This window comes from Curcuma longa, chromosome 20 (assembly GCF_044706935.1).
Source record: "Curcuma longa cultivar G26 ecotype Majalengka, Jawa Barat chromosome 20, ITB_CL_G26_1.1, whole genome shotgun sequence".
Lineage (NCBI taxonomy): Eukaryota > Viridiplantae > Streptophyta > Magnoliopsida > Zingiberales > Zingiberaceae > Curcuma > Curcuma longa.
In genome coordinates, this window is record NC_133880.1 from 2544912 (window position 1) to 2563382 (window position 18471).

The following is an 18471-nucleotide window of genomic DNA, read 5'->3' on the forward strand; positions in this document are numbered from 1 at the left end:
AAAATTATAAAATTAGGTTATTCTAGTCAATTAAATTGTTTATAAAACTCAGTTATTTTAATCAAATCGTTTCATAAATTTTGCATTGATAAAAAATTTGGAAAATATGTATTCATTATTTATTTTACTTTTTCTTTTAAAAAAATTAAAACAAAATAGAAATTTTAAGGGTGTTCTAACTAACAAAGCCATTTTGATCTTTTAACAAAAATAATATGATTTTCAAAAATAGAATTTGTGTGTAATTTTAAATTTTTTTTAAAGGTTTAATTAATTTTTAAATTATCTATGAATTTTATGTAGACACAAAGGGAGTAGAGACGTTTTCCCTCGCTCAAGCGGCTCACGAGGAAACCACGTGCCGAACGTAACGGTAACCCCTCCGTCACCTCCTCCTCGCTCGCTTTCAGTTTTAATTTTTCGTTTTACTTCTTCAAAAATCTCTCCCGCAAATTCCGCTTCGTGAATCCAACCCATCCACTGCCGTCCTCCCTCTCTCTATATGATCGATCGGGCCACTGCGATCTCGTTCTCACAAAGAAGAAATCGATCGAGACGAAGATCGAGATGTCGCCCAATCCGTGCCGAAAGTGAGACGGAGCTCGAGGAGGAAGGAGACGGCAGACGGGAAAGAAGAAAAAGATGGCGGAGTCGGATTGCAAAGCACAGCTTGCGTCGGAGATCTTCTCCGCCTCGATCCTCTTCTCCTCCTGTGCGCACCGCGGCCGATCGCGCAATGCGCCGCCCTTCATCGATTGGTATCTCATTCTTAGGGTTAAGTCCGATCTACTAATCTTCTTCTCGTCTGAAGCTATAGATCGTGAATTAGGGTTTTGATTGAGGCGCGTTGAATCTGTAGGTCGATGAAGAGGCGGAAGCGGATGTTATAAAAAAGCACTATCGTCGACTGGGTACTTGCTCTAATCGCAAGATAAAATGATCAAATTTGCCGTTTAATTGGTTGGTTTTTTCTTCAAAGAGATCACTTTTTTGCAGCGTTACAGCTTCATCCGGATAAGAACAGGCACCCTAAGGCTGAAGCAGCTTTCAAGGTTGTGTCTGAGGTAATGTAACATGTTTTTCGAGTTTCAACTGCTGCTAAATTAATCATCTTTCTCTAGAAATCATGATATTGGTCTGTTGCATTCCTTCTGTTTATTCATCAGTTTGCAAATTAAAACACTGTCTTATTTTTGGGTTCGCATGAACTATGGCATGGTATCTGTGAGGTTAGATTGTGTAACTAGGTTCCAAATTTAAGCCTAGAAAATAGCTTATCTAACATATTCATAGTCTAACCTGGATTATGCCTTGGTATAGCTTATGGTGGACCGAAATAATAAGCCCAAACAATATTTGTAGCTAGATTATACCTGATCTAATGATCATTTTGTTGCAACAACTAAGCAATTAGGATAGAAATTTGTTTGTCTTTATTGTATGTATATATATAGAATATTAAATTATCAGTAATAGTTTAGTACATTGGGACTATGATCTAGAATCTCTTACCCCAATTTATCCATGGTCAGATAATCTTCTAAAACATAATCTTAAGCTATTCAATTAGATCATCTTGTTTATTTAGCTCAGCAAGATAGGATTATGATCTAAGACTTTGCGCATCACAGGCTTATGAATGCTTGTCGGACGAAGCAAGACGAAGAGTTTTCAACTCTGAAAGGCGAAATTTCTTCTGCAGTGAATGCCATAGACTAAAGTTTCAGCCCAGCCTCAACAATCACGAAAATCCAAGTCCCGGGTTTCAAAAGCTGAGAAGAGCCCTGACAGCCCTCAAGGAAGCCAGAAAGAGATTCCAAGAAGAGTGCAACGTGATAGAGGCTTGCTTGAACTTGAACACCAACACAACTTTTCAAGCTGCATCACCAGTCTTCGATCCATCTCTTTACTTGCACCACACCAGCTATCCACACAGCAGGAGAATTTTCAGAACGAGTGACGGCCAGAAAAATAATATGAGAAAAACTAGATGTGAGTCTCCAGTTTATGAAATCAGAACAGATCAGAAATCAAGCAAAAGAAAGAATTGTGGTTTCAGAATCTGAGTTGCAGATGAATTGTTTGAGAAGTAGCATTCATAAAATTATGTCCCAAGTTAATTTCTATTGTTTAGGTCCCCTACTCAATTTTGTTTCTTTAATCATGTTTTTCAATTGCTGAATATGACCTGAAGTTTTGTCTCTCAATAAATATAATTTGATTTTTTTTTTAATTTCATAATTAGGTGCAAGTCAGTGTTCATTCCTTCATAACTATTGTTCATTCCGACAATAGTTATACAATACACATGGATTGAAACCCCTGAAGAATTTGTTTAACAATAACATTTATTTATTCATACTTACTTTCAATTCATCATTTAATTTATTCTTTATTAGTAGAGGTGTCAGAGGTTCTTTATTAGTACTTAAACTACTAAAATTATTCAAGAGCTAAATTTTCAACAGTTTGTAGGTTTGAATAATCCATTGAGATATGTTTAAAAGAATAAAAAACTATTAATATTAGGAGAAACGCAAAGGAAAATAATTTTAATTCGAAACATAAAATAATTATTTAGAAAAGTAGTTTTTTTTTCCCAACCTATATAACGGTTAGCCGCGTGAGGATTGGATAGGGATCAGGATACGGACAGTGGATATTCGTTAAAACATACACGTGGACGGACAAGATTCCAGGACGGAGACGCGTTAATGACTGCACTGCGCTTGCTTATTGCTTTATTTTAAGGGTTTGGACTTTCGAGCGGAGGTTGAAGACGACCAGTGGCAAGACTAAAGATTCCAATTTCCTTAGCGTTTCCTCCTTCGCTCGCCTCATCATGTATAAAGAGCAGGGGGCGCTTTGCGGCTCTGCCATTTCCAGCTCTTCGGTGTGCAAGCTCCAATGGCGTCCAGCAAGCGGCCTCTGTCGGAGGACGGCGAGATCGGAGAGGGTTCGGGGAGACTGAAGCGATCCCGGTCCTTAATCATGTGTGATTCTAGATTAGGATTCTGGATGATGGAAAGTTTCTTCCTTTTGTTTTGTTTGTCCCTTTTGGTTAACTTTCTTGCTCATTTGCAGATTCAGAGATGCCAAGCGCGCGCAGATCAGCCGCCCTGTTTTGACGCGAGAGGACTTGCTTCCTCGCAGAGCGGTAAGAGTCTGATCTTGATTTTGAGAGATGCGTGATGGTTTCTTTTGCTTTGAAGGCCTAGTCTGGGTGAATCCAGCCTGATCCGTTGTGAAGTACCTCCTTTTCTATGATTCGTCGATTATAGTTCGATGCCTGTGCGTACGATTCAATTATCGTGGCACAGTCCTAATTTCCTCTTTGGAAAATGAAATTAATAGTTCGTCTCTCTGAGATTAACTGAACCAGTTTCTAGTAGAGTCAACTAGTTCTTAGTAAGTGAAAGGAAGCTAGATGTATTTAAAAATAAAAAAAAAAACAGTTTTCTCAGCTTGGGAGCTTTTGATTTGGAATCATGTAGTATAGTTTTACCTATACTCATTCTTGGTACACATATTAAGAATATTTCTAGCGTAACATAATTGAACCTAAGCTTGATAAGGATCTGCCTATTACTGAAGTCTCTACAATAGAGATACTTGACATCCTTATTCTATCACAGCAACTGCCAACATTCTTATTCTGCAATAGCTTAAGAGCCTTTGTATAAACATATGACACCCTTATTCCATTCGAAGATGATTGTTTTCAGGTGTTTATGTCATCAACTCAAGCAGTTTGCAGTAACCCTTTGTGCACTATTACTAGGGTAATGAACAAAATGAATGAAATAGAAATCACCCACCATTTCTATCCTAGTGCTTGAATTTTTGTGTTCCTAAGGTCGTCTACATTCCAAATAATCAAAGATAAACATGCTGGAATATGTTTCTTGCTGGTCTTTCCCCTAAGCCAACTATCTATATTGTTCCTTATGATGGCACTGACAATTTCATAATAATGAAATGACAAACCTATCAAATAAGAATAGCAGGAAATGGCCTGCAATCTTTGGAAAAGAGATCAAATCTCTATGATCAAGTTTCCAAATAGTTGCCATAAAAGAAGTTATCATTTCTATTGGAATAAATAGTTGTTTAAGTTACCTGAGCTTTGTTGTGTTTGTTGTATCTATAGTTTTAATAATTCTTTGATCTCTTGAGTAGATGCAAGAAGTAAGGCCCCTACTCACTAATTCTGCACCTCCAGTTCCCAGGTAATTTTACTTCCATACAAAATTGTTTGCTACTGTCCTACTGAGAGTATTTTAGTAGTTTCTTTTATATGTGAGCATGATGTTTCAAAATGTTTGCTGTCTGTATCCTCATTAATCTTCATCGCGGTGGTATTTTTGCTATTGTTTCTCCTTACTTGAAAGTCGACTAGCACATATGTATCATACTAGTTTTTATCTTGTTTATCATTTGTTTATATATATATATATATATATTTTTTTTTTTCTGATCTACAGTTAAAAATTTAAAACTATAGTTGACTCTGTACCAAATAACTTAAAACTTTTGAGACAAATACTCAACCAATAAAATTTAGCATTAACGTGATAATAGATTACAGACCCTGTGTTCAAATCTTGCCAATATCATGTTAGGCTTTGGGTCAGTCTAGTCGCTCTGTTAGCTGGCACATTATAGAATGTCATTAATATATTATTTTACCATGTTCAAAATTCAAATCTTGCCATATGTTAGACCTGGGCCACTTTAGTTCAACTTGCGCCACTTTGTTGGCTGATAACTTTCCTAAATCCCAACAGCTTAAGCATTTAGAATTAGTGATCGACCAACAACTTAAGCATTCACTCTTCTCTGAATGATTGAATATGCATTAGAAGTGTTTTATGCATTCTACAAAATATTAGCAAATGAAAAATAAATCTTGTTCAGATATCAGCTGCGGTTCCAGAATTGCCTGCCAAACTGTGTTTACACATGCCGCGAAATCATGACAAAGGATAAGGATCCTCTTCAGATTTCACTGGTTGATACTGCCACAGGGGACGTTGTTGCTTTTGGTCCCCTGTCTTCAGAGAATATAATGGTTCTGGTTCTCGATGGTCTTTATTGTGGTACTAAACAAAAAGACAAGAAAGAGTTCGAGAATCATATTGTCCGTCAAAGAGATGGTAAAGGGCCACTGCTTAAGGGCAAGCTGGTGATTCAGCTGACAGATGGTGTTGGGTATCTTCAGGATATCAGTTTTACAGATAACTCCTCTTGGACACCAAGCAAGAAGTTTAGGCTAGCTGTTTGTTGTGAAACTGAAGGAATTCAAGAAGGAATAAGCGATCCATTCCGGGTGAAAGAACTTCGTAGTGCTCGTAAGTCCATATCAATTTCTGTTTCTGTGTCATTTTATTATATGATTTTTTACTTTTGTTTTATATACAATACACTTCACGAGTACATTGAAAATAATTGATGCATGAAAGGCTTCACAAATTTGTTATTTTATTAAAATTGTTTTATGATGGAGAGAAGTACAAGGCAGAATAATGTAGTCTAAGGTACCTTCTTTTCTGATTCTTAGGCTTCTGAGCCACTTAAAGTATCTTTTAAAACTGAACTACAGTGAGAAAAGCATCATACTCAATGCAATACTCCAGTGAAAGAAACTCGTCTAAGATGTTAAGTGTCTTCATTTTGTTCTGCTATTACATAGTTTTAAGATGGTACTATGATCATTGAAATCTTTATGGGGATAATCTAGAAAAAGAACACTAGCATTAGTATGCTCAAGAGTAAAGCCTTGGATTAATAGTTCAAAATTGCTTGAGCAAACTGGCCTCTTAAACCATGTAACAGGACGTCCTGTTTCGGTACAATCAAAATTTCATATCAGATAACAATTAGGTGTTTGATCCCTAATTGTGCTTGCAGCATAATGCCAAGGGAGAATTTAGATGTTGCAATTATCATTATCAATGTAATGTCATATATTAAGTAGGCCAAATATTTTTATTGTAATAAAAATCCTGCAAAAAGAAGTACCAGGCTAATCGATTTTCCATGTTCTTCATCAGCTTAACATATATAAAGCTAGAATGTATGTTTCAATAAGAACATCCCATATCAATTTCAGTGAATGAGAAGCATCATCCTCCAAAATTAACTGATCAAGTCTGGAACCTTGAAAAGATTCGGAAAGATGGTCGATATCACCAAAGACTAACAAAAGCTGGAATCCTTAATGTGCAGCAATTTTTACTAGCTCTTTCCATTAATCCTGAGAATCTGCGCATGGTAAAGCAATATCTAACAGTTCGCTTCTTTCCAATCATGTCGCATGCTTATTGTTTAACCTAATTCCTGTAATGTTTCAGTTACTTCAGAATGGCAGTTCACCCAAGAGAAGAATTCCAGACAAGGAATGGGAAGCGATTATTACAAATGCTCAGGAATGTATTCAAGAATTTAATGACTTGGTCACAGAATCAATCTCACTAAGTGTGTCATGCCCACAATGCTCAGGTAATTCAGGATCTTTGTCTACCAAACAATAACTCTTAGAAAAATCTCATGTTGTGATGGTCTGTGTTTATAAAATTTTGGACAGTTGAAGCATCTAGGCAAGTGAAGTTTTTTGAGTCTGTTGCACCATACAGCCAACTTGGACATACTAATCAGGAGGATACATCGGAACAATTAATTCATCCTCTTGTACGTGCTGTAAGATTAACAACATTGTTTTCTTTGCATTTCTGTTATCCACAGAAACATGGTGAAACTAATGACTCAAAGTTGTCATTGGTTATCATTATTAATAAGATTGTGATGCTAATGATTGGTAACTCTAGAACTTGGATCAAATTTTCAACAAGTAGCTCAATAAGTTTTATACTGCACCAAACCATGTTTGTGAGATAATATGCTTCATGTAGTTCATTCCTGTTAGGAGTTCTCCAAAGTAGTTTATTCAAATTAGTAGTTAGACAAGGATAAAATTTATGCATTTCAAAGACTCTCTCCTTGCTTTAAACAACAGCTGAAAAAAAATGGCATCCATAGCATGAGCTATCATCTTCTTCTTCTTTTTTCTGCAATCCCATTTTCTGATTACACAATTCGATATTTGAGATGTTGAGATGGTGCATTTGGCAACTAATGCTCATAAATTCTGTTTTTTTTATCAGACATTGATTTACCATCTTCATCTAGCAATCGCAATGCTCACTTATGCAACATCTAGGCAATCCACTTCAGATAAATATGATGATTAGTATTGTTGTCAAGTGTCAACCACTTAAATCTGATTTTTTTTTTTACTGACTGGGTTCTTATGCATGACACAGAGCCCATATCTTCTACATTTGAAAACAAGTAGGTAAACACCAGGCAAACATCTTTTATGTTTTCTCCCACCCCAAATTTGTCACTATTGTATGTTCTGCTTTTATACCCTTTTTTGTTTATATCTAAGAGATGATGTAAGCATTTCTTGCCACTTTCCGACTATTTGGAGCAAGTCAATTGCTCCCTGTCAACTAACCAGTGGTCTTGCTTGTGTCCACAAACCTTTCAAATTAAAACTAACTCATTGCTCCTTTTATATCTCATCACCGGGAATTTTGCTCAGACAATACCACCAACCCACGCTGCATTTCCAGGACAAAACCTAGGAAGTTCATGCTTTTCAGGTAGATGTGCATCTTTATGATGTTCACAATACTTGATTCGACCTGTCCTATGATTTACTTAAGCTATCCAATTATGCCTCAGATCCTCACATATAGCCATGAATTTTCAGGTTATGTTCAGTCAGAAGTCAATAGGACCATGCCAGATACTTGCAACTTTCAAGCTGTGTTTCAGCTCGAAGATGTGATGGACATCCAGGTAGGTGCTCCTTTTACACTGTTATTTATGCCTCTATGCATCTACTTTCTCGAACCATTCAGCCTATATTGCTTGGGTAGGAAACCAGATGACGGACATATGTTTCTTTTCTTTCTTTTTTTGTTCAAAAAATTGAGGGCAATGGGAACTAGGTAGAAAAGGATCCAAATTTGGGACACAAGTATTTGGTTCTGCTTCTGCCTTTCACCTAAGACAAAACTCAGACCCAATAACCCCTTTGCTTGAATCCAGTGCTACGATTAGTTTCCCTAAGCAACTAAGGGTTTGGTTTGGGACTCTGTAACGCTCTAGTGTCGCAAACCCCGAACAATAAGATATTAAAATTAGGGCCTCACAAGTCTCCTCCCTCCTCGGCTGCTTGTTTCTACCTCTACATGAGAAAGCGGAGCAGTTGCTTACTCTAGCTTGTTAACTTATGTTTCATACCTGTTTCAATGTCATGAATATGGGAAGGAGAAATGTCTAGTCTGAGTTTCATAGCATTCAATTGGATAGTAATGCAGAAGTGAATTTCTATGGACTATCATCAATTGGACTATATCATCAATTTCTAATTAGGTGAGACTACTTTTTCTTTGCTGCATGCTCTATTGCTAAAATCTAACAGAATATCTGATGTATAGTCGGCCTATTAAATGATTAAGATACTGAGGGCACTTGCATCGTTGGTAAGGAAAATGGGAATAGGACCTCATTGTGGTTAAGCAGTTCTAGAAAAGGGCAGTTCTCACTCCCCAATTGGTCACCTTCTTCTTGTCAAGAGGAATCATACATTTCCTTTTTTATGCAGCCTGAAATCAACAATCCACTAGTTAACCAGCTGTGGCTGATACCTACCTCAGATGATGCAACAGTCGCAGAATCAAACAACTCAGCCATATGGTACCAAGTAACAGAAAATGGTAACTGAGTTTGTACATGTGATGATTTCCTGGCCTTCTATTCACATACTAGTTCACACTTGCATTGAATCTCTTAATAGATCAAGTGGGGTTGGAGCAACCCTCTCAGGAGTTTTTTGGGCACTCACATGAAGCCCTTGGTTTCCCCAACATTGGTAGTGAACATGTGTATACAAGGTGTTCATCTTTTAGCGGATCTTTAGGAGGCCTGAGTGATTTTGAATCAATTTGTTCCTTTGAATCAATTTGGGAACAAACACAGTCTGTTCCAATGGTGCTTGACAATGTGAGATCTACCAGCAAGTGGGTCAAGCTCCTTGCTGTTCTCAGGTGTGGACTTTTTGCCTACCTTTCTACTAGAAAGTTGGGTAATACATCTGATCATCCAAAAGAATTGGTTTGATTGTTCCAATCATGGATAACTTATGGAGCAGACTTCAAACCCAAAATTGGAGACTTAAGGAGAATCCTTTGGGCTTTCCCTAAGATGATGAATACTGAGTTATGTGACATTTGCAGCTTAAAGTTTGTACTGTTATATATGTGTAGGTTTCTCTGTATACAATACACACACACACAGTGGTGAGTGAAGCTAGCTGGAGGGTTTCTAGCCAAATATTTAATTTTGTTGTTTCTACTCTGAATAGAGAATAGCTTCATATTTAATATAGTGTGAGGACCTTAAAGAGCTTAAACAATAGTGTGTCCTTTTTTTCAATGTGTTTTCTAGCCAAGGATTCACATAGTCGATCCTATTTAATGGAATAAGACTTAATTATTATTGTAATGTGTAGGACATAAAAAAAATATATAATAGATAGAAAGGTCTGCTTGTTGAGCATTTACAATTTATAAGGTTCAATTTAGAAAACAAAAAATTCAAACTTGGGTGAGAGTAGCTACATCAGGTTCAAACATTAAGCTTAATCTATATTAACAAACTAGCAAAACAAAGTTGAGATCATAAAAATTTCTGTCTTACCTTTGTGATCAAACCTACTCGGAATACCAGCTCGGGCTCCTCTCCCTGCGCCTGCCTGCACGCATGGAATTGGTGATTTTCGGCGAAAAGAACATCTTCAATGAACCACAAAAGCTCTTCTATAGGATTACTAGAATGTCCAGACCCATGAAGCGCAAATCCTCCCAGGGTTTATATCCCACTTGCACTTTTGTGTATACCATACTTGTAACTGGGATTACGCCTAAATGAACAAACGAAAACAGTCAATAGCCATAGAAAATCGGAAGCTAAAAGTTTAGTGACAAGAAAAGAATGCTAGTATGAAACCTGTAGTGGTGGTCAGATTCTAAGTGTACCATTCGATGATGCATACTTGAAACTGTCTAAATCATGCGAATTAGAAGTTTGGGAAACGGGGAAAGACACTACCTCGACAATGACTGTAAGTTCGAATGTACGAATGCTAGATCATCAACATAACTAGAATTTAGCCTGTCTCTTTGCACTTTGGATATAGCTAAAGGTACTCCATGGTCTCTCAACTGAAAAAGAACTGATGGACTGAGAGAGAACTTTATCAGCCACATCGATCTCTTAGCTCCTTCGTATCGCCACCATGAAACTTCCACCGTTGGAAAACATTGATTTCGGGATTTCTGGCGAAATACCTCAAATCATCTTGATCTGCATACGGAAGGCAATTTCATGACTTCGTAAAAACCATACCGAAAACAAGTTGTAAGATCAATGATGAAAAGGTCATAGTAGTATTACAAAGGAGGATTAATAAATGAACCGAAGAATGAATCAATCTACCTGGAGGGCATCTCTTCCTACATCCTGGTGCCACTTCATGAAGTGTGTTCATAACATCCTTTCGTATCAAACTTAAAGTGTGAATCATGGAAGGATTCCAAAAGAAGAGAGGATACACTTGTGCCACTTCATCACTAGCAGTGTCGCAGTCGATTGAACTGTCCGTTATCAATCGAACAACATTATACGGACCGGCCTTCTCAGTTGCTTCTAACATAAAATGAGAAATGCTTTTCTGTGATTTATCGACTGCTACAAAGTCGAGGGCATTTAAGAACATGGATCCAAATTGGTTTGAAGCCAACATGTTTATCAAAGGTAGGTAATTCCCCCTTTCGGTGGCTGTATGTTCTTCAAAAGGAGAGCTAGAAGGCATTTCCTGAAAGAAATATTCCTTTCTTGTTCAATCAACTGGTGCCTGACCATTTATTTCTTAGAACCATCTTACCAATTTGCACATTTGTGGAAAGTGGATTCATCAATGATTTAGTAATTATCACAATGCAAAAAAACGTTGCCACCACCATCATCAATTAGTCAATCACTTAGGACCATCAAATTTTAAACGGTACCAAATCAATAAACATTTGGCAAGTTTCCTTCAAAATCTTCCTTTTCTCACTCTTCCAATTCTCTTAGAACTTAGAACATCAACAGACAAAAGCTAGTGTTTTCCCAAGTACATTGCCAAGTATTTCATCCATCAAACACAAGTTAATCATGCTCCCTGACCTCCCAAAGGAATCCTCAAAGGCAATGAATGATACACGTTTCAATGCTTACTCATGAACATTTATATATGCTTTCACGAAGAAATAGACCAGAAATCAGAATACCAACAGGAAAATAACATCAATAAAAGTAAGTGCAGTGCAGACACATAGAAGTGCCCAAGAAAAGGGATTGCTTTTGGCAAGAGTGAATCACTGGAAATAGAAGAAAAGATGAACAAATTTTACTTTACTACAATATGTAACAGTCAATGACCAAACCTAAAAGTAATGTATTCTAGTAGCCTATTGATTTATTGCTAGCAGGCAATAGGAAAAAATGTAGAAAAAGACAAAAGAAAAGTTAAAGCTATGTGGAGAAAATGTTGGAAGGAGTATTTGTTTGAATTGCTAGAAATTGGATATAAGCTAACTGGAAGCTACTAAAGGGTCCAACAGAAGCCAGTCGCAAGGAGAGGAGGATGCTTAACATGTAATACAGAAAGAGAGCAACTGGCTCGAATTTTCGCCATAGAACTGGTTAGATGAACTGATAATCAATGATTGCTAATGGTGCAAAATAAGAAGAAATTAATGATGAAAAACGCTTAAGTAAAGAAGAGTAAAGATCGTAGTTTTTGTATCAATGAGCTACGCCACAATTTCCTTCAGCTAAAGGCCGATTAATCGAACTAAATTCCGAAATAGCAGGAAATCACTACACAGAAAGCAACGAGAATAAACGAATAAGATCAGAAACGCGAGGTAGAGAAGCCTAAAGATCGCACCTTTTAAATCAATGAGCCATGCCACAATTTCCGCCGGCTAAACGTCGAATCAATCGAAGTTTGGCAGTAGAGCACGAGTCCGGATTTACTTGGACTCGGCGGGAAGGAATCAGACGAGAATCGGGCGGACGAGGGGTAAACCCTAACCCAAGCAGAAGCAGGGCGAGTAGTGGACGCCGGAGCCTTGATCGAAGAAGAGAAGGAAGCGGAGAGCGCTAGGGATTAGGGGATACGCGAAGCGGGTGGAAGGGAAACGACCACATTCATTAGAGCATTTAGGAATTTCTAAGTGGGATAAAATGCAAAAAATAAATTAAAATAACATTTAGATATTTGTATAAATAAATTAACCGTACAGACAAAAATTAAAGAATATATATTAAAAAAAATAAAAATGGGGTGTTGCGAGAATCGAACTCGCGACCTCTCGCACCCGAAGCGAGAATCATACCACTAGACCAAACACCCTTTGATATTTCAAACATATAAATATATCTAAATTTATTAACTTGAAAAGCTAGATTATCACTATTTTCTCACAGAGCACTCATATTATACAATAAAAAGTAAAAGAAATAATTAATTAATTTCTCAATTTTGATTCGATAAAATGGCGAACTAAACTCGAAAGAAACTGAGCTTCAAGTTGATTTCAAGTGCCATATAGACTCCTTTAAATTTCATACCATCATATTTTCCATATAAAGGAATGAATAAACGAGAGTTTCTTGTAAGAAAATTAACTTTTATAATATTTAAAATCTTCAATTTATCATAAGTAGATGATAAATTTATTGGATTTACATAATGTTTAAATAATATTTATTTTTTTCATCATAAAAATAAAATAAAACAATATTTTTGATCATATGTGATATTTTAAAAAGCCTAATTTAATTTAATAAGCTATTTTTTAAATATTTTTAATGGATGATAAAATAGATAGTTTATATATATCCAATCAGATTCATATATATAAACCTACTCTATTTTAGTTTTTCTTATCTCATGTCAGACATTTAATTATGTGTTAAAGTAAATTATTTTTTATTAATTTAACTTAATCAAAAATATTATGCATATAATACTTTTATATAAAAAAATCAAAATTATTTAAACTTTATTAGGACATCCGATGGACACTTGTCAAAATGAAAATAAAATATCCCGTGTAAATAAATAAATTTATCATCATACTGGGAATATTTCAACGATGATTAAAAATTATCGGACATAAATTTGTACCCTGATGATTTCTAATTTTTTTAATAATAAAAAAATAAAAAATAAAGCAGTATAGATCTAGTGGTTTTTATTCGTTAAATTTTATTTTTTTTTAAATTTTTTGAATGTTGACTTTCAATGAATATTTTATTTGTAAATTATAAGTAATTTTATTTAAATATAAATTAATAAATTGATATTAAACTCATAAATATTTTATTGATGAAATATTTAATTATGAAATTTAAAAGTGAGATATTTGATGTAGATGTGGAGAAGACAAATATTTAATAGAAATATCCCCAACCATTGTGGATAATAAGAATCATTTAAACATGATAAAAATTCATAAAATTATTATATCAACTATTATTGATAAAGATTTTTTTATAAAAAAACTCAATGTATAATATTTTTAACTAATTTGAATTGATTTATTTTAACACGTTGTAACAGCTACAAAATAACTCTGATCTGATATAAATAAGAGTTTTTTTTTAATCATATGCACAAGTAATAAAAAAGAATTCATTCTTGATGTAAAATACTGATTTTGCAGAAAAAATAGATTCCAATGGTTACTTTCCTTTCCAACTTTTTAAATCAGAACTGAAAGGGAGAATCAATCTTAAAAGTAGCTTCTGCCTTCTTATAGCTTCTTTTCTACATCTTTGTGTTTAAGATGCATCATCATTGCACTGGGTTATCACTTTGACCTCCTTATTTAATAGTGACAAGTAGCTTAAATGTTTCAGTGTGAATCTCAAGATTATAATTTGTTCATCTTCAGTTCTTTAGTTGTCTTGCTTATATCTTTTGGCCAAGGTTTAAGTTTGCTGATCATCCATATGTTTCCTCAACTCATTTGCTAATGCCCCCTGCAATGTTGTTTTAGGCTGGTGGAGATTGCCCCACATTGCTACAGAAAATGAGCATTAGCTTCCAGATTGATCTGTAATATCAAGTGTTGTTCTTGTTGCAGTTTTTGATGTGTCCTTCATGCTCATGTGCAAAGAACAAAGCTTCTCAAGTTCTTGAGTTTGCAAAAAAGATATTGGTCCAATAAAGATACACTACTATATATTTTCAGTTTAGCTAGTTGAATTGGTCAGATCCTGTCTGAAAACGTAGATACACTACTGTATCTAGATCAGGTATTGTTAGCTCCGGTAGCTTCTCGAGGAGGATGCAAATTGATACGGATCGTCGAGATTAGCATTCAACACTATCTCCGTAAACGATATTGCTCCGCTACGATGCTTATGGATAGCAACAACTCATTCTCAAGATACAACGACGAACGTCTCGGAATAATAGCACTTCAAATTCTGAGACCGACGAACCTTCTCGTAGGCTTTTTGGACTCCAAATGCACAAAATGAGATGAATGCTCAATAGAATGAGAAGAATCGATGAATTCGATGAAATTTTCAGCATCTAGAGGGATCTATTTATACCAAATGAAAAGGTTGAATACCCTTTGGGTGAGTGACTATGTCATTTGGGTAGAATCGATCTGGGTCGTCCGATATGGAGGGTTGTAACCCTTCACATAACCCTCTTAATTTCATCCATCAGATCTAAAGGGTTGTGATCCTCATATCTCCCTTCTAGTCATCAGCCATCGGATCTGGATCCAATGATCCATTCGATCTGACGTTTCAGATCAAGTCTCATCCCAAGCGGTCAGATCATAACTCTTCGTGATCCAACGCTCCAGATCGCATCTCATGTGAACCATCACACTTCTTTGATCAACGGTTGTCATCCATTCGCCCAGTCAGCAGTTCAGTTATCTCTCCTTGCCCACGTGGATGCTGTTGATGCAGTTTGTCCCGAGTGTTGTTTTGATGTTGACACCGATTTAAGTTCATTGTATAAGAATTAAATTCAACATATTCAGATTGATCGATGACGGATTGAGATCGGAGAGGGCTCGGTAGCTCGTTCTCCGGATTAGGTCAGAGAGGGCTCGGTAGCTCGTTCTCTGGACCGGATTGAATCGGAGAGGGTTCGGTAGCTCGTTCTCCGGACTAGGTCAGAGAGGGCTCGGTAGCTCGTTCTCTGGACCGGATGGAGTCGGAGAGGGCTCGGTAGCTCGTTCTCCGGATTAGGTCAGAGAGGGCTCGGTAGCTCGTTCTCTGGACCGGATGGAGTCGGAGAAGGCTCGGTAGCTCGTTCTCCGGACTAGGTCAGAGAGGGCTCGGTGGCTCGTTCTCTGGACCGGATGAAGTAGGAGAGGGCTTGGTAGCTCGTTCTCCAGATTAGGTCAGAGAGGGCTCGGTAGCTCGTTCTCTGTACCGAACCATGGTCGGAGAAGGCATGGTAGCCTGTCTTCGGACCGGATCAGTATCAGAAGAGGCTTGGAAGCTTGTTCTCTGATTACGTGATCCAGCGCGGTTGGCTCGGGTGAGACCCAAGTTAACCTGATCAAGTCTCGACTTGGGCTTAAAGTTTAGCTTGGATTAATCGATCAGTGAATCGATTAACCAAGAGTAAGTTAGTTAATCGATCAGATGATCGATTACAGTCCTTTAATCGATCTGGTGATCGATTACAGATCATTCTGTGAGACCAGCGTTAGTGTGTTAATCGATCGGTTGATCGATTACAGAGCATTCTGTGACAATTCGCAAAACTCACAGAACGTACCATAATCGATTGGGCAATCGATTATGGTGAACTGTAATCGATCAGGTGATCGATTACACGTTTTATTGAGGAACCGAATTAGCGTCTGGTAATCGATCACCTGATCGATTACCATGCCTTAATCGATCAGGTGATCGATTAAGAGCATGGGTAATCGACTGGTTGATCGACTACACGCTTTACAGAGGAGAGAATTACGCCATTCAATCGATTGTTTGATCGATTAAAGTATTTCTGATCGTGTTCAGGTTTCTGCTCTGATTTCTGTTGCTTCTGTGCTCTGATTTCTGTTGCTTCTGTGCTAATGCTCTGATCTTTGCAAATGGAGTTTGAATTTGATGAAGAAAAAGAAGAGTCAAGGGATTGCTTTCCTTGTGCAGGGTTTGTCGAGTTTTGATTTCACCTTGCTTTCAGGTAAAAGACAACGGACAACGGAACTCTGAGCTGCAGAGGATGATCAGGTTGGTCAGTGAGTGCAGTGGACTCAGAGAACGTTGGAGCAAGGAGGTTAAAAAGAAGAGAGGAAGAAGAAGAGAACACACTCTCGGAAACCCTAAGCTGTGTGTGCTCGTGCTTGCTTGGCTGTGTGTTCTTTGTTCATTGTCTTCCGGGAAGCCTTCTGTTATTTTCCTTAGTTCATTGAGGTTGTGCTGTAAGTTTCATTTAGTTGTGCCTCTTTGAGTTCTCCTTCTTATAATCTCTGTGCTTGATCTATATATTTGAGATTGGTTGTGGAGAGGTCTCTCCACCGAGAAGGAGACATTTTCTAGCCGGTTTCATCCGGGGTGTGATCTACCAAAGATCAAGGGATCGTCCACCTCACGGACACGCCGAGGAGTAGGGGCAAGTTATCCCCGAACCTCGTATATAATTGTGTTAGCATTGTTCCTGTTTTTATTCTTTGTTTTCTTCTATTTTCCGCTGCATACTAACAATTTGTAGGAGAAAATCGTTTTTCGAAAGGAGGCTATTCACTCCCCCCCCCCCTCTCTAGCCATCTCCGATCTTCAACAGATGCCACACAGACACTGTCACGTCACATGTGAGCTTAACACGCCACCCGAGTATCACGTCCTCTGGAGCATAAATTTAAGCTCCTCAATACTCCTCGCGATGATGCGAAGTGCAAAGTGCGCCGACAAAGCGCCCATTGCGCGCGTGGCGCGTGGTGGGCTGCGGACTCACAGACGCAAGCACCTGTTCGCCCGTGAAAGAGAGCACATAGGTTTTTTGTGTTAACTCCATTAACACAACATCATTAATAAGGAAAGAAAGTCCATCGAAATTCTCCGATGTGGAAGTATTCCCCATGTATTTCCTTATATAATATTAATTAACAATTAATGTTATTCTGGACTGACTTTAAACAATTAATTTCTCATTCACCCTTAATCGATTTTGAGCAAATTAATAGTCTAAATCGATCTACGCGAAACGTAAATTTTGATTTTGAAGTCAATTATGACTTTCATTAATTGATGGCATTTCAATTTTTTCACAAAATCATATTAGTCCATTAAGACTCCAATATCCAACAGGTATCACAAAAAAATCAAACTGAAGATTGAACTAGATGAATTCCTGATCATCGGTCCAATAAGTAAACTATATTATAGCAAATGGACAGAACAGAGTGCATACTTGCATGTTTACACCCGTCTATTGCACATAAAATCTACACTCCTCCAAGCCAGAGACTACTATTGACACCACAAATCAGATGTGAATTTTGTATTTCACCCTCTAGACTAAAACCACAGCACAAATCGGAGAGTCCTCCCTGTTGGGATCGGTCCGGTGCATTGCGCGTGTTTATGCGTTTCAAAAACATACACAGCGGAAGAAAAACAGATAATAAACTAAGTTATTACAACACCCACAACGCACGCATACAAGATACAACACAATGGTGGAATTATTGAGAAAATAAAATTTTCAGAATACTAAATTTATTCTACGTATACCTGACGTATGACGCTCAACGGAAATGACATGAACTGAACAGTTTCCTCGAAGTCTGCCTCTATCGGTGATCCACGCCAAGTTTTATCAAGACAACTTCTCGTGATGCTGGTCGCGGTACTACAAAAGAATACCCTAATATCAAAAACGTGCAACAACACACGTTGCGTTCATTTCCGGAGTTTTCTAACGGTAATCTGATTTCCGATGATCTCTCAAAGGCACGATGCTGGAACTTTTCTGGTGATGATGGAGACTTCTAAAACTTCGAACTCCGGCAACAAAGCACAAGCTCCGACAGCAAGTAATAGGAAGTGGCAGCAAACAATGAACACGGCAGCAACTCCTTAGCCGGCGGCAGTAAGCAACAAGCAGCAAGCAAGGCTTCCAGCGTCTGGTGGTGAACCAATAGAAGGAACCTTGGTTGGTTTGGAAAGCTTCGGCAACCGGAATCGTAGGGACGACGACGACCTGTCCTGATCAAGGGAGTTCGGGCAGAAACAGGGCTGGTTCGGGGCGGCCACGAGGAGAAGTAGCAACAGAGTTCACACCTCACAAGCCACAGC

General features: G+C 37.5%; 2 protein-coding genes, 1 long non-coding RNA gene and 1 other non-coding gene across 6 annotated transcripts; 2 read left to right on the plus strand and 2 right to left on the minus strand.

Moving 5' to 3' along the window:
• The first annotated feature begins 453 nt into the window (after positions 1-453).
• LOC141813130 (uncharacterized) lies at positions 454-2200 on the plus strand. Its single transcript, XM_074701039.1, has 4 exons — positions 454-774; positions 860-911; positions 997-1064; positions 1632-2200. Exons 1-4 carry the CDS (start codon positions 643-645, stop codon positions 2064-2066), a joined length of 687 nt encoding a protein of 228 aa, XP_074557140.1. The 5' UTR covers positions 454-642; the 3' UTR covers positions 2067-2200.
• Positions 2201-2857: 657 nt separating this feature from the next.
• On the plus strand, positions 2858-9426 carry LOC141813127 (calmodulin-binding protein 60 B-like). Of its 3 annotated transcripts, none has more exons than XM_074701035.1 (11): positions 2858-2993; positions 3085-3157; positions 4180-4229; positions 4918-5351; positions 6113-6273; positions 6354-6501; positions 6587-6699; positions 7607-7667; positions 7778-7866; positions 8678-8789; positions 8870-9426. In XM_074701035.1, the coding sequence occupies exons 1-11, from the start codon at positions 2908-2910 to the stop codon at positions 9190-9192; spliced, it is 1650 nt and encodes a 549-aa protein (XP_074557136.1). In that variant the 5' UTR covers positions 2858-2907; the 3' UTR covers positions 9193-9426. The 3 variants fall into 3 exon arrangements, with proteins under 3 accessions (XP_074557136.1, XP_074557137.1, XP_074557135.1); XM_074701036.1 differs by having other exon boundaries at positions 6587-6690; XM_074701034.1 differs by having other exon boundaries at positions 6587-6689; positions 7582-7667.
• Positions 9427-9603: 177 nt separating this feature from the next.
• Positions 9604-10477, minus strand: LOC141813132 (uncharacterized). The gene is made up of 2 exons (XR_012600384.1): positions 10183-10477; positions 9604-9994 (listed from the first exon to the last, which is right to left on the minus strand). It is a non-coding gene; the product is annotated as an uncharacterized LOC141813132 (long non-coding RNA).
• A 1986-nt stretch (positions 10478-12463) lies between these two features.
• Positions 12464-12535, minus strand: TRNAP-CGG (transfer RNA proline (anticodon CGG)). The gene has a single exon. It is a non-coding gene; the product is annotated as a tRNA-Pro (tRNA).
• Between the last annotated feature and the right edge of the window lie 5936 nt (positions 12536-18471).